The sequence below is a fragment of the Spea bombifrons genome, chromosome 3 (genome assembly GCF_027358695.1).
Source record: "Spea bombifrons isolate aSpeBom1 chromosome 3, aSpeBom1.2.pri, whole genome shotgun sequence".
NCBI classification, from domain to species: domain Eukaryota; kingdom Metazoa; phylum Chordata; class Amphibia; order Anura; family Pelobatidae; genus Spea; species Spea bombifrons.
The window spans coordinates 63319115-63334753 of record NC_071089.1 but is presented as its reverse complement, the minus strand read 5'-3'; the positions used below and the strand labels follow the sequence as shown (position 1 = coordinate 63334753).

Sequence of the window (15639 nt, the reverse complement as noted above, 5' to 3'; positions counted from 1 at the left end):
ACAGATAGACCGAGCAAAATATATATTGTCTGCAGAGCAATGACGGCCAAGTGCTTGGCTAACTTTGCTACCTGTCTCAACTAGGACACCCAATCACCGTGTCTCCTCACCTTTTCCCAGCTACATCCAACAATATTTTTAGGATCCCCTCACAGGTGACTCCATCACTGTCTACCTTTCAGACCTGTGCCACTTTAAAAGCCTCTTGTGTACAAAGAAATTGGAAAGCCTGCAATGTTTGGGGAACTTAAGGATCAGTATCTATCTGCCTGCCACCTAAATTATTCCATAAGTGCCCGGGTCCTGTGGCCATGGCCACAAGACATTTACAACCAGCCATCAGTGCAACCAAGGACTGGAAAATTAGTAATCTGTGCCACTAGTGGTATCCTCTGTTCCTTTCTACTAGACTAGGAGGGGAACAGAGATAACTTGTCCCTTGGGGCCTTTTACTGCTGTTTTTTTTTTTACTGCGGATATGCTGTGCGAAAAAGAACTACAGACATTTGTCTCAGAATACTAAAAACTCCCAAAGCATAGAACACTTAGTTTTCACTGCTCAAAGTCTTTCGATCCCAGTGTATCTCATTCAAATAACGAATGGAACAATTTCATTAATATTTGTTATTCAAACCTGCAGAAGAGAGGCACATCTACAAAAGTTTAAAAAAAAATCCTGGTCTACAAGCATATATGTTGCCATTTGCTCAAAAACAGAGAAATATTCTTTATAATTTACAGACACTTTAGCAAACGCATACTTGGTGTTCATATACAAAGTGTTAGACACTATTGAATACAGGAAAAGCTGTTAAAAACAATGTACAACCAGACACAGCCATTTAGTGATAAAAATAAGACCCAACGCAAGGTAAACGTCCTCAAGATGAGGACGGCAAACAAGTTGTATAATCAGGCTGTGCCTTCCTCCATTAAAATATGTCTCCTTCATGCACAGCAGAGCATCCAGTGCAAACACTTGTTTCTTCACAGTATCGCTGATCAGTTACTATGATCTTGTATGTTCGCTATGTTTGCATTTGGTAATAATCTCTTGGCTGGAAAAAGATAAAGATATTCATTGAGTGCACTTCTCAGCAAATATGTGCATACATCAAATAATCCATTCTGCAGACAGCATTATTTTCAAGGGTTTTTCTTATTTGCCTGCTAGTGGCCCATGCCGGCCCACTAACAAAGAATGCTTATTAACTTGCCCTGTAAAGTATGTTAATATACAATCAACCTGTTAAAAGACCTTTACATTTAGGAGAAGCTGCAGCACAATGCCCCCTCTGGGGTGGTCTTTTTCCACCATTGATTGGCTACTACAAGTGGCAGGAAAGTGCTCCTGTTAAAATCATCTGACCATTTTCTGCACTTGGGAGGGTTGTTAATTATCTTAGCTACTTTATTAATCTATTTAGAGCTACACAAAGAGATGTAAATAATTTCATTTTCCACTTGTGCCAAATCTTTTAAGAATTTCTGGCAAAATCTTCCTGCACGAGTCCTGATATCACAAGTTCACACTATATAAATATTTGGAAAAAAGGGGAAAAGGTACAAAGTTGCTTTTTTTCTTAGTTTTTTTTATACCAGTAACCCATGCCATTAACATATCATGCAGTCTGTGCATCAGCATTATTTCTAAGGACAGGGTGCAGTTTATTTGTAACACTCCCTAAACAGCATACCAAAGAGTAAGCCTGAACTGCCCAAATAATTTATATTTTTAAATATATATATATATTAGTATAATGAAAACACATGCAATACCATATATTTTCACAAGAGCTTATTTGATAAAATAAATTTTAAAAAGACAATATTTTGTAGCAGTTACTTACGTAACACAAGTTTTAGCTTCTTTTGTTCAGAGTGAAGGTAGCTGCTGAGATAGAATACAACTGGCAGGAAAAATATGAACACGGACACAGCTATGACTGGCACGGTGTCAGTGCAGGGTACAGTACAGTTGAAAACTCTGCTCCAAAGTGTGCGTGTACTGTTCATCTAGAACAACAAAAGTTATGTCTATTGCTTTGGGTTTTTTGGCATGCTTAAAATCTATGTTACAGTAACATGGACAAAGCGGGAAAACAATATTGAGTACATTACATACACCTTCTGTTCTTACTGTACACTTCCTCCCTTGGCAAACTATTATGATCCTTTGGCTTAGAGTACCACCTGTATGTCTACGACCTTCCTTCCTTTCTTTTTTGATTGCGATACTAACTGCCTTGCCTCTGTTTCTAATTGTATGTCTGCACAATTCACTTCAAAACAGAATTTCTTATATTCTCTCAACATCAATAGTGCAATCATCGCCCTCTGCCAATATCTTCACTGGTTGCCTGAAAGCTTCAAGATTCAATTCAAAATCTTTACACTCACTTCCAGAGTTCCCCATGGCCTCACTTATGCCTTAATATACTCTGACCTGGTCTTTCCACCCATTTGATGATCTCCGTCTGTCCTCTGCTTGTTACTTTTCATGCACTCTTGCAAGATTTCTCTGTGTGACAACACAGATTTTCATGGAAGCTTAGCCCCTGAGCTTTGGTTGGCTTTAAACACCATTACCCCTCTTTAACCTGTTCTTCCAATACATAAACTTACAGCATCTTCCAAATCAATGCACAGGGCTTTTGACAGCTCCAGCTTGCTATAGAGAGCATTGAGACTTCTGTAGCTCACATTGCAGTTCTGACACACTCTCGAGTAGTTGCCCTCCAGTTTCTGGAACTCTGGCTTCTGAAAAGGAACAATCATGTTACATCCCCTTGGTAAAACAATAACAATTTACTTACTAAAGGGCACTGCAAAATGGGACACGTATTTACATGTAAAATTGCCAGCAAAAAGTCCCATATCATGTTAATGTTTATTTTCTCATGGAGATCAGTGATGTAAATGTACTTTGCATCGCTGTCCAGTTTCTTGATCAAAAATTATGCTCTCACACGCATATGGCAGATAAGCAGTCACATATACAAGCACACTGAATGCATGTTTGCTTGCACCTAGTGTTTTTCCAATTAACAGGCCACAACTACGATAAGCCCACTGATTTCCCCCCCCACCCCCTTTGTTGGGCAGAGGCAAAAGGGATGGTCGTTTGTTTCTCCTGGAAATACTATGCAGTACAGAGGATTTAAAAGACCATAAAGTATGTGTGTGTTTATATATAAAGTAACAAAATGCAAATTGAGCTAAGAAAATAAATATCTGAATCAAATCAATATTTGGTGTGACCACCCTTTGCCTTGAAAACACCATCGATTAGTCTAGGTACACTTGCACACAGTTAGAGATTTTGTAGGCATATAGTTAGGTGTATAATTAAACAATTATAATAAACAAGTACTAATGTCAAAAGTCATACATCATGGCAAGATTGATCACAGCTAAAAGACACATGGTAGTTCTACTGGATCAGCAAGGTCTCTCCCAGGCAGAGATTTCAAGGTAGACAGGGGTTTCCAGATGTTCTGTCAAAGATCTTGAAGAAACGGACAACGCTGAGGGCCGTAGATGCAGCGGTCGGCCAAGGAAACATTTTTCATATTTCCCTTCATAATATATCCTGCAGTGCCATACGCTTAGCATTTGCAGACAACAGCTGGACCCTGGTAGACCCATCTACCGTCCGGAGAAATCTGGTTGGAAGATTTGTGGCGATACAAGGCCAAAGTTAGAAATCCTTGGCTGTAGCAGAAGGACTAGACAGCTGTACAAGAATGACTGGCCCCAAATGTTCTTCTGTAGAGTGTGTCTGGGATTACATGAAGGAAGAGAGAGAAGCAACTGAGACTGCCTAAATCCATAGAAGAACTAGATGTCTGTACAATTGTGTGCAAGTGTACCTAAAAGAACTGATGCGCTGTTTTGAAGGGAAAAATGTGGTCACACCAAATATTGATTTGATTAAAGGTTTTTCTTCTGTTCACTCACTTTTTATTTTTTTAAATGATAAAAAAAACTATTAACCTGTATTTTTGAAAGCATTCTTACTTTACATTTTTTTCACACATGCTGCAATAGGAAAATTACAAAGTACCTTCATACTATTGTTAAAGCAATTGTTCAGCTTATCGTATAACTGCATAAATTCTGTTGTGCTGTTCTTTATCTGTGTGCTGTTGTTCTCCAGGCAATCTGGAAAGACAATTCAAACAAATGCACTTTGTTACAAAAAATAAATTAAAGTAACACCACTGGAATTTATAGGGACCACACAGCTATCATATACCGCATTTGCCCGATTATAGGCCATTAGAGTTTAGCGCAGGGATGAGCAATTCGTATCGCCCGACAGGTGTTCTTTTTTCTTTTTCATTTAGCCCTGCTGCAGCCAAACAGCAGGGTTAGGATCCAGATCTCCCGCAGCGCTGCAGGGGACCTAGACAGGGCCGGCCCAAGGCAAAATGCCGCATGGGGCGAACTTTAAAATGCCCCCCCCCTTATCTACCCTTCCCTCCCCCCTTCTTGTACTTACCTTTCAGCACTCTTCCAGCACTCAGCATTACAAGCCGGCACCGAGACAGAGCAGGGAGACTTGCCGCAGAGGAGAGAGGGGCGCCGAGGGGGTACTGACCTAGATCCTCCTCTCTGGCAGTCGGTGGGTGTCTGTGCGATGCAGACAACCCCCACTGCTGCCGGTGCTTCACCATAGAAGCCCCAGTGGAAGTACTGGCCATCAGCAGCGGAGGTTTTCTGAGCGCATTGCGCAGCCGTTCACCGGCTGCCAGAGAGGAGGATCCCCAGCAGAGCTGCAGGAGACCTGTATCCTTCTCTCTGGCAACTGGTGAACGTCTGTGTGATAGGCGCAGACAACTTCCGCTGCTGCCAGCATAGAAGGCCCGGCGGAAGTGGCGAGCAGCAGTAGAGGTAGTCTACGCGCATCGCACAGACGTCCACCGGCTGCCCCCGCAAGACATCAGGGTGTCTGGGGATGGATTGGTAAATCAAGGGGGTGGGGCAATACGGTACATTACAGGGCATATGATGGCTGGAGAGTCCCTTTAACGCAGGACATGAAAAATACCTACCGTCGCACTTGGAATCTTCCCATGTATTTTGAAAGAACTCATTGAGAATCACAAGCACATGGACCCGGTCAGACTGTAGGAGAAGCTGTGCACAGATGTCTGTGTTATTCTGTAGGTTAAATAAAGACACAAGTAAGCAAAGACAAACAGAAACCGTAGGGCAAGAGACTTCTTTTCAGCTATGGATAGCTATCCAGGAATCAATGTATTATTTTGATCCAATATCCCGACAACTATAAATAAACACTTCCTCATGAAGTGGAGAGACATGAGATAATCTGCTTAAACTCATTAGACTCATACATACTCATTTCTTGTGTCACATGACTTTAACTTCCCTTGTGATTGAACAATTGTTACTGTGTTCCAACACAAAATAACATGATAATTGTCAATTAAAATATGTCGCTGCTAAGTCTTTTGGATCACATTAATTTACCTACCTTTACATCTATATATATTTCATTTTTAAAAAAGGATTTAGTACAATTGTGGCATCTGAAGAAGTATACAAAGCAGATCACCACAAACGGGCCGAATGCCATCGAGGTTTGGATTTTCCGATATAGGACGTGAAACAATCCTTCCCTATTTCAAGAAAGAAAATCATGCGACGCATAGAAATATTGCATTACAGGAAGCATGGGTCACCTTCCTCATTCCCTAAAAACGGTACGAGGACAGAACTCTGTACGACGTTTGCAGGGGAATGAGAAGGAAAGAAGATCTCGGTTGAAGAGTTGAATTGAGGGATAAATGGAACAGCCTCCCATCAGAAGTGGTAGATGCTAATACAGTGAGGAAATGTAAACATGCATGGGATAGGCATAAAGCTTTCTTGAATCTAAGACAAGACCAAGGACTGATTAAGGTCAGAGACTCCACATCAGGAATAATGGGCGTCAAGTTCTATGTTTTTATACAATAAACAGGACAGATTGCTACACACCTGTTTTTGCGTTATGTTATCCATTACGGCTCTCAGCTGAACGTATTCGTGGCGGCACTTCTGGCAAAGCCGTACCGGCCTCGCGTTTTTTACCAAACACTCGCTGAGCGCAGCACTGCTGTTCGCAAACTCAATGAGAAGATGGGAACAGACCTCTGGACCATCAGAGAAACTTCTAGCCGAGTAGTAAGACGGTAGCAGGGAGAGCGACAGCTCTTCTGCCCAAAGTGACTGAGATAACAAGTCAGAACTGGCTGCTCCGTCAACATTATGCGTATACCAGCTCGTAGCTAAACACGCGCAACTTAGTAAATAACAAAAAAGCAGGGAGTGCACAGGATGCACGGCGCAGGGGGGCATACTTTAACCAGCGCTGTAAAAAAAAAAACCACAATAATGAAAACAGCACAAACAGGCTTCCAATACACCACAACCTACAACACACTGCAGTAACACAATTGCCCCAACACAACTTCTATGATGATATACACCTATAAGTGATAGAACGATTCCACCATACACGCTTACTGTGCTTAAGTGCGTTTTAACCCTAACGACAACCTCACAGCAAACATAACCACACTAGGCTTCATCCGTACTAAGCAGTACAAAACACAAGAGCGGAAACACCACAATAATACAAAAATGTCGCAGCAAAGGGACTGTACAAGACACGGAAATCAGCACTCCGGCTCCCAGCCGTACATCAGCGGCACGCAGCTCTGAACAAGCACTTCCGTGTACAGAGCAGAGGGGGCGGGGCTAATGCTGGCTTAACCCCCTCACGACCGGTCGATCACACGTATGAAAGTCACTGATAGGGTGTTCCTCTTTATCTTTGCTGCGTGTTCGATGTAACTATTGATTTTCAATGTGCACATAGATTCCAAAGCCTAAAATAAAGTTTAGTAAAAAAATAAAAAGGCTAACTTGACTGCTTGGATGTCTGCAAGGATGCCGTGAATTTGGCTTTAATTATGAATGTCTGGCACATAAAATGTATGCACTAAATTTATTTTTATGTTTTTCATAATTTCACAAGATATATGAGGCATCCAGGGGTAGGTTGCGGGATATGTAATTGCATAAGCTTGCGAGCAGGGCCCTCTTTACCTAATGCATCGGTTTGTCTTAGTCGGACATCCCATTTTGGAAAATATGGAATTGCCCCCCTTTGTTGCTATAATAGCCTCCACTCTTCTGGAAAGACTTTCCAGAAGATTTTGGAGTGTGTGTCTTTGGGAATTTGTGCCCATTCAGCCAAAAGAGGTTAAAATCGGGGCTCTGTGCAGTCTGTGCATACTTGCCAAATGTCCCGATTTTCCCTGGACAGTCCCGGGATTTCGGGACATGTCTGGAAAATCGGCAGTTGTGGGTCACGGATCTCCCTCCAACTGGTCCAAAATTAAGGGAACACAAGGTCTGTTGTGTAAGGGCAGTGTATGTGTATATGTGTGTGTAAAGGCAGCTGTGCATAAGCGCAGTGTATGTGTATATATGTGTGTAAGGGCAGTGCACATGTATATATGTGGGGAGGCTAACATTAGCATTTTTTGACTACTCTTCCAATAATGCTCAGTCAGCATTATGGTGAACACTTGGCTGGCTGAGAATCATGGGAATTGTAGTTCACAGCTAGCATCTGCAGCTTTACTGTTGACTCCATTTTCCATGATGCTCAGCCAGCATCATGGAAGCATTATGTCTGGCTGAGCCTCATGTGAACTGTAGTTAACAGCAGATGGTGTGACAGGTGTTATTTGTGAATTACAACTCCCACGATGCCTAGTCATGGTGGACACCTGGCTGGCTGAGCATCATAGGAGTTGTTTTTGACAGCTAACATCTGCAGCTTTATCTACTGTTAACGGGTCGGTCCCGTCACATTGGTGGCAAGCGGCGGGATGTTTTCTTCCAAACGGGACATCCAAACCACCACCAGGACAGCATCTGCTTCGTCGGGACAATTCCTATTTTCAGGTTCAACTCAGAGAGTTGTGCATGAGCAATATGGGACTCACTAGGATCATATGAAAACTGTCATTTTGATTATTGTGAAGTCTTGGCTCCCCACTTGGCCACTGTTGTTTAGTGTCCAGCTGAGATGGAGCCCTATGTTCGGCTTGGCCCAGCTTGGTAAAACTGAACAAGTATAATTGAGTAACCTGGCTCTAATTCCTCCCAAACGTTAGCGTTTCAGTACTTCTTTTGCGTTGACATGGTCGCACAGTAGGACTTTCCCTAAGTAGCATACAGGTACACCTCGACTAATCACCTATAGTTTAATGAATGTGGAAGAACACACACAAACGTATAACTGGGTTACATGGTAAGATGTTGATGTACTAAAAATGTAGTCCTTGCCAGGTAACGTGTAAAAAAAAACTTGGTTGTCAACCGACATTGAAGGCTGCTGTGGACATCTTTATAGCACACCTTTCTAAGTTGGACAAGGACCACCTCTCACACAGACATTCTTGTAGGCATATTTTCATTCATAAGCATCTCAATAAAATCAGTAGAATTCCCTTTATAAGGCTGCATATGATCTAATAAAGCATATTAAGTGCTAAGCTAAAATATGGGATTAAGTTATGGCCTTTGCACATGTAATAACGCATAGCAGAACTCCTGTTGGCATTATGAATAACACAGCACACCTGCAGTCTTGTCAAGCCTCATTCAGTCAAATGCAGTTTAACTCAATGCACAAATCACTGCCTTTGCACACTTCAATTAAGGTCATTCATTACACCAGGTTTAGAACATTTTAATAGCTATGTTAGGTCAAATCCCATTTACTAGGGATCTGGATCATCATAGCCGTGCACCTGGATAACTCTAATAGGGCCAATTACTGCTTCATCTAACAAAGAATGCAAAGAAATATTTATCCTGTGATAGCCATTAACCAACAATACAAGATCTGATTATTTTATGTGTTATGCGATCTATGTGCTCATGCAATACATAGAATGTTATGGGAAGGAAACATATCTTCATTCTTCCTTAGGGCTACAGATTTCTTAAGACTGTATAACTTTAAATCCTGTTCTGTTATGGTTCAAGAACAAGTTAAATTGACTTGAGTTTAAACTGTTATGGTTATAGAACAAGTTGAAAACACTTGAGTAGACACTAGTACATTAAATATATACTAGACTTGTGCATTCGTCTTCGGGCGAACATGGAAACGAACACGAAGAGTGCGTTTTCGTGTTCGTTCCGAAGACACGCCGAAGAGAAGACGGCGGCGGTAAAACGTAGGCGAAGACGAAGACACACACCACGAAGATCTTCGTGATTGTCTTCGTCTTCGTCTACCATTCCCCCCCTTCATCTTACCTTGTCTTGTCTTCGCGGCTTCGCGGCAGTTCCCGGAAGTGGAAATCCGCAGGTTCGCCGTCACGGGTTACAGGGCAGTGTGAATGAGCCTATTGGTCGCCTACAGGGACCTCCTCTGGCATCAACCAATTGGTTGATGCCAGAGAAAGACCCTGCAGGTGACCAATAGGCTCACTCGCACGGTCTTTGTAGCCCCTGACAGTGAACCTATGGATTTCCGCTCCCGTTAACCCCTTCGATGCTGCGTTATCTAATGCAGCATCGAAGGGGTTAACGGGAGCGGAAATCCATAGGTTAAAGGGCCGTGCAAGCGACCAATAGGCTCACTTGCACGGCCCCTTAACCCTTTAAAAAAAAGTTAACCCCTAACTAATTGAACAGGGAGGGAGACCAGTGGCATCGGCAGTGCCGATGCCACTGGTCTCCCTCCCTGTTCAATTAGTTAAATGTCCGTACGAGCGACTTTAATGGTCGCTCGTACGGACATTTAACCCGGCACAGACTAACTAATTGAACAGGGAGGGAGACCAGTGGCATCGGTCTCCCTCCCTGTTCAATTAGTTAAAGACCAGTGGCATCGGCAGGGCAAGTTGCAGCATTGGGGTTTTAAAACCCCAATGCTGCAACTTACCCTGCCGATGCCACTGGTCTCCCTCCCTGTACAGATTTAAATGTCCGTACGAGCGACTTTATTGGTCGCTCGTACGGACATTTAACCCCGCACGGACTAACTAATTGAACAGGGAGGGAGACCAGTGGCATCGGTCTCCCTCCCTGTTCAATTAGTTAAAGACCAGTGGCATCGGCAGGGCAAGTTGCAGCATTGGGGTTTTAAAACCCCAATGCTGCAACTTACCCTGCCGATGCCACTGGTCTCCCTCCCTGTACAGATTTAAATGTCCGTACGAGCGACTTTATTGGTCGCTCGTACGGACATTTAACCCCGCACTAATTGAACAGGGAGGGAGACCAGTGGCATCGGTCTCCCTCCCTGTTCAATTAGTTAAAGACCAGTGGCATCGGCAGGGCAAGTTGCAGCATTGGGGTTTTAAAACCTCAATGCTGCAACTTACCCTGCCGATGCCACTGGTCTCTTTCCCTGTACAGAGTTAAATGTCCGTACGAGCGACTTTATTGGTCGCTCGTACGGACATTTAATTCATTGAACAGGGAGGGAGACCAGTGGGATGTGCCGGGTAAGTTGTAGCATTGGGGTTTTAAAAGTCTGCACGAGCGACCAACAGAGTCGCTCGTGCAGACTTTTAAAATCCCAATGCTGCAACTTACCCAGCAGATCCCGCTGGTCTCCCTGTTCTATCAGTTAAAAAATGATAGAACAGGGAGACCAGCGGGATCTGCCGAACAATTACGGCACCAGGAGTAAAACAGTCTGTACGAGCGACCCTATTGGTCGCCAGCAGGGGGCTCGTCTGCCATCAACCAATGGCAGACGAGCCCCCTGCTGACGACCAATAGAGTTGCTCATACGGACATTTAAACTCCTGGCGCCAGAGCGGCTTTAACCCCGTTTTAACCCCTTAACCGGGGAAAACGAAGAAAACCCGAGCACGAAGAATGTCCGCGAATATTCGCCCGAAGAGAAGACAGGACCAGGCGAATATTCGCGGAATACGAAGTTTTTTTTTTGTCGAAGACGAGCACGAAGACGAACACGAAGAGCCCCCTGGTGCCCAAGTCTAATATATACAGCATCAGTCGAATAATACAGGGTTGCCAGATCATCCATGCCTGGGACAGCCCTGGGATTCGGGAGCTTGTCCTGGTACTTTCAGTGTTCAGCACGAGGTCTGTCCCTTCGGACCTCTGCTTCAGTGCTCCATAGCACTGTGTGAGTGGCAGGATATGATGTCATATCCAGGAAATCAACACTGAAGCTGCATGCACTGGAAAGGAGTACTGAAGTAGAGATCTGAAGAAGAAGATTTTGAACTCCCATCACAGGATTGAAGAAGGAAAAAGTTGAGGAAGAAAAATTAGAGATGGGGAGAAAAGGGTAGATAAAGAGAAATGAGGAGGAGAAAAAAATGTAAAGGAGAGAGATAGAGAGAAAGGGAATAAATATCGAGAAAGCAGAGAGATGAGACGTAAAGGGTGAGGTAATGTGAATGCAGGGAATAAGAGTGATAGCAATATATAATAGGAGAGATAAAGAGAAAGAGAGATAAAGAAAAAGGGAAGGGATAATGAGATAGGGGAGAGAGTATGTAGCCAGTATGCCTGTGTGTAAGGGTAAGTGTGAATGTGCATGTGTATGTGTGTGTTAGTCATGCTTGACTGTTTCGGATGTTAATTTGACACTTTGGAAATCCTTCACAGATTTAAGGCTGTACTTTGCATGTATTTAAATCTATTAGTCTATTATGTTTATGTTTAATTGGTTAACTATTTTATTTTTAGTGGTAGAAAAACAATGATTAATATATTAAGATATTTCTGCTTTTTATTGTGTCGAATGCAGTTTCCCGCTTTGGCATGTTTTTTTTTTAATTTATATTTATTTTATAATAATTAATATCAATTTTAATGTGGTAATCTTCTTTATAGTTGACTACAAATTGGTTTTAAAGTGGTGGATGCTCTTGACTGTGTACTGTCAGTGATCACATGCATTTTAGATAACTACTTACAACGTTTTTGTGGGCAGTGGGGACCATGGACTGGTTGGGGAGATCCTCCGATCTCCCCTGACTGGCCGAGGGAGGTATAAAATTGATGGACCTCTATGCTCTTGCTGCACATCTCCGATGTGGCCATCTTACAATATTGTGTTGTGTAGCTAAGCTCCCATTTCACTCATTAATTCCATTCGGCAAAATCTCATTCTGTACCTTTTATTTCCTCTTATCAGCTTTTTTTTTTTTTTTCCTATATCCACTCTCCAATTTAATTATTCTTGTGAGCTAATGTCTGTTCTTTGGTGTAGACACAGCTCTCTGACTGAAGCACCTCTGCACAAGGTCTTACTATATATTTGCACTTATACTGCCAGTGTCACCACTGATACCCAACCCACCTAAAGGTAATAACATTCACCTGCACAATCTAGATGCTGTGCTGCAAATGTATCTACTGCATACCAAAGATGTGTGGTAGTGTTGGTGGGTACTCGGTGATATAATCTGCCCCATAATGACTAGGTGGACCAAAATGATGCTAATTATGTGGGTTGGTCAGATTGTGTGGAGTAATGAGGTTGGTAAAGTAATTGATAGCTGTACTGCAAAGTGTCCCTGGAATTTGCATTTTCATCCCTATAAATCAAAACTATAACGGCCTGAGTCATCCTTAACTCAAACCTCTCCTTCAACCCTCACATTCAGTCCCTTGGCAGATCCTGTTGCTTGCAACTCAAAAACATCCACAAAAACTCATTCTGTTATCATGTCCCGTCTTGACTATTCCACTGTCATGACACTCAGGGCCGGACTGGGACTGAAAAGCAGCCCTGGAAAAATTTGGAGACCAGCCCCATATAGTTTATCTCACGGTGAAGCTCTTATACCCACACGCACCCCTTATACATACCCGCGTCACACTATTCGCCATTCTTTTTATCTCATTATTTGTATTAAAATGCCAGAAAGCAAAAGTGTTAAAAGGCCCTAATAAATGAAATACATTACACATAATGGGATCAAAACATTTACTACTGCGAACATTTTTAGATGAAAGAGTTCCATTTTATTCAGTGGAACAAAACACTGATCACATTATTCTTCACGATATTCTGGGAAGAAACTTTTATTAATTCATGTAGACTATTTTTTTCCATATTTAATAAAAGCTATGATTGAGACATGTTTGGTTTTTATTTCCTTTCATTTGACAACCTACCCCCGAGTTATGCACCTCTGCCCCCATGCTTGCCACTCTGCCCCCTGATATGCCTTCTAACCCCCTATATGCCACTCTGCCTCCAGAAATGCCTTATACCCCCTATATGCCACTCTGTCCCATGATATGCCTTCTAACCCCCTATATGCCACTCTGCCATATAGGGGGTTAAAAGGCATATCATGGGACAGTGGCATATAGTGGGCATAAGGCATTCATGGAGGCAGAGTGGCATGAAGGGGGTTAAAAGGCATATCATGGGGCACTCTGCCTCCAGAAAAGCCTTTTGCCCCCTATATGCCACTCTGCCTCCCTGATATGCTTTATACCCTCCTTTATGCCACTCTGCCGCATAATATGCCTTTTAATCCCCTATATGCCACTCTGCCTCCAGAAATGCCTTTTACTCCCTATGTCACTCTGCCTCCAGAAATGCCTTATACCCCCCATATGCCACTCTGCCTCCCTGATATGCCTCAACCCTCCTATATGCCCCTCTGCCCCGTGATATGCCTTTTAACCCCCTTTTTGCCACTCCACCTCCAGATATGCCTTTTGACCCCCTATATGTCACTCTGCATCCAGAAATGCCTTATACCCTATATGCCACTCTGTCCCATGATATGCCTTCTAACCTCCTATATGCCACTCTGCCATATAGGGAGTTAAAAGGCATATCATGGGACAGAGTGGCATATAGGGGGGTATAAGGCATTTCTGGAGGCAGAGTGGCATAAAGAGGGTTAAAAGGCATATCATGGGGCACTCTGCATACAGAAAAGCCTTATGCCCCCTATATGCCACTCTGCCTCCCCAATATGCTTTATACCCTCCTATATGCCCCTCTGCCCCATGACATCCCTTTTAACTCCCTTTATGCCACTCTGCCTCCAGATATGCCGTTGATCCCCTATATGTCACTCTGCATCCAGAAATGCCTTATACCCCTATATGCAACTCTGGCATATAGGGGGTTAAAAGGCATATCATGGGACAGAGTGGCATATAGGGGGGTATAAGGCATTTCTGGAGGCAGAGTGGCATAAAGGGGGTTAAAAGGCATATCATGGGGCACTCTGCATACAGAAAAGCCTTATGCCCCCTATATGCCACTCTGCCTCCCCAATATGCCTTATACCCTCCTATATGCCCCTCTGCCCCATGACATCCCTTTTAACTCCCTTTATGCCACTCTGCCTCCAGATATGCCGTTGATCCCCTATATGTCACTCTGCATCCAGAAATGCCTTATACCCCTATATGCAACTCTGGCATATAGGGGGTTAAAAGGCATATCATGGGACAGAGTGGCATATAGGGGGGTATAAGGCATTTCTGGAAGCAGAGTGGCATAAAGGGGGTGAAAAGGCATATCATGGGGCACTCTGCCTCCAGAAAAGCCTTATACCCCCCTATATGCCACTCTGCCTCCCTGATATGCCTCAACCCTCCTATATGCCACTCTGTCCCATGATATGCCTTCTAACCCCCTATATGCCACTCTGCCATATAGGAGGTTAAAAGGCATATCATGCGACATTTTTGTTTACTTTATATGGCAAGCCGATTCAGCTTGCCATATAAAATAAAAAATAATATATGCCACTCTGTCCCATGATATGCCTTCTAACCCCCTATATGCCACTCTGCCATATAGGGGGTTAAAAGGCATATCATGGGACAGAGTGGCATATAGGGGGTATAAGGCATTTCTGGAGGCAGAGTGGCATGAAGGGGGTTAAAAGGCATATCATGGGGCACTCTGCCTCCAGAAAAGCCTTATGCCCCCTATATGCCACTCTGCCTCCCCGATATGCTTTATACCCTCCTATATGCTCCTCTGCCCCATGATATACCTTTTAACCCCCTTTATGCCACTCTGCCTCCAGATATGCCTTTTGACCCCCTATATGTCACTCTGCATCCAGAAATGCCTTATACCCCTATATAGGGGGTTAAAAGGCATATTATGGGACAGAGTGGCATATAGGGGGTTATAAGGCATTTCTGGAGGCAGAGTGGCATATAGGGGGACACACTTACATACACACACATGCCGATTTTTTTTGTTTTTAACAAATACAAAAAACATACAGTACAAAAAATACATTATTTTACTCACCTTCTACTTCTCTTGACTTCCTGGTAGCTGCACACTGTTCTCCTCTATGCTGACAGGATGCCACTGACCTGACATCCGGTGCTGCAGCAGTCTGAGCGCGAGGGGGCGGAGCTTCCACCTCACGCTGCTCCCATCACTATGCAGCCATCAGACTACTGGGAATGTAATCTAAACGGCCGGTGCGTGCTGATGCCGCCGGCCGGAGCTACTTTAACACTTTTTTTTTATTTATATGGTAAGCTGGATCGGCTTGCCATATAAAGTAAAAAAAAAAAAGTATTAAAGCAGAGCCGGCCGGCGGCATCAGCACG

The 15639-nt window shown here is 43.4% G+C and overlaps 1 protein-coding gene across 1 annotated transcript; it reads right to left on the bottom strand.

Annotated features, from left to right (window-relative positions):
* Window positions 1-237: 237 nt before the first annotated feature.
* OSTM1 (osteoclastogenesis associated transmembrane protein 1) lies at window positions 238-6448 on the bottom strand. Its single transcript, XM_053459952.1, has 6 exons — window positions 6007-6448; window positions 5058-5166; window positions 4067-4164; window positions 2626-2760; window positions 1851-2016; window positions 238-1058 (listed from the first exon to the last, which is right to left on the bottom strand). The coding sequence occupies exons 1-6, from the start codon at window positions 6364-6366 to the stop codon at window positions 1003-1005; spliced, it is 924 nt and encodes a 307-aa protein (XP_053315927.1). The 5' UTR covers window positions 6367-6448; the 3' UTR covers window positions 238-1002.
* Between the last annotated feature and the right edge of the window lie 9191 nt (window positions 6449-15639).

What these genes read in the sequence shown, in the direction of transcription:
- OSTM1 (XM_053459952.1), bottom strand. Translation starts at nt 6,366, where the DNA reads ATGCCCCCCTGCGCCGTGCATCCTGTGCACTCCCTGCTTTTTTGTTAT. An exon ending in ATAACATAACGCAAAAACAG is followed by an intron (nt 5,167 to 6,006) that starts GTGTGTAGCAAT and finishes TTTAACCTACAG; the next exon opens with AATAACACAGACATCTGTGC. An exon ending in GGAAGATTCCAAGTGCGACG is followed by an intron (nt 4,165 to 5,057) that starts GTAGGTATTTTT and finishes TTGTCTTTCCAG; the next exon opens with ATTGCCTGGAGAACAACAGC.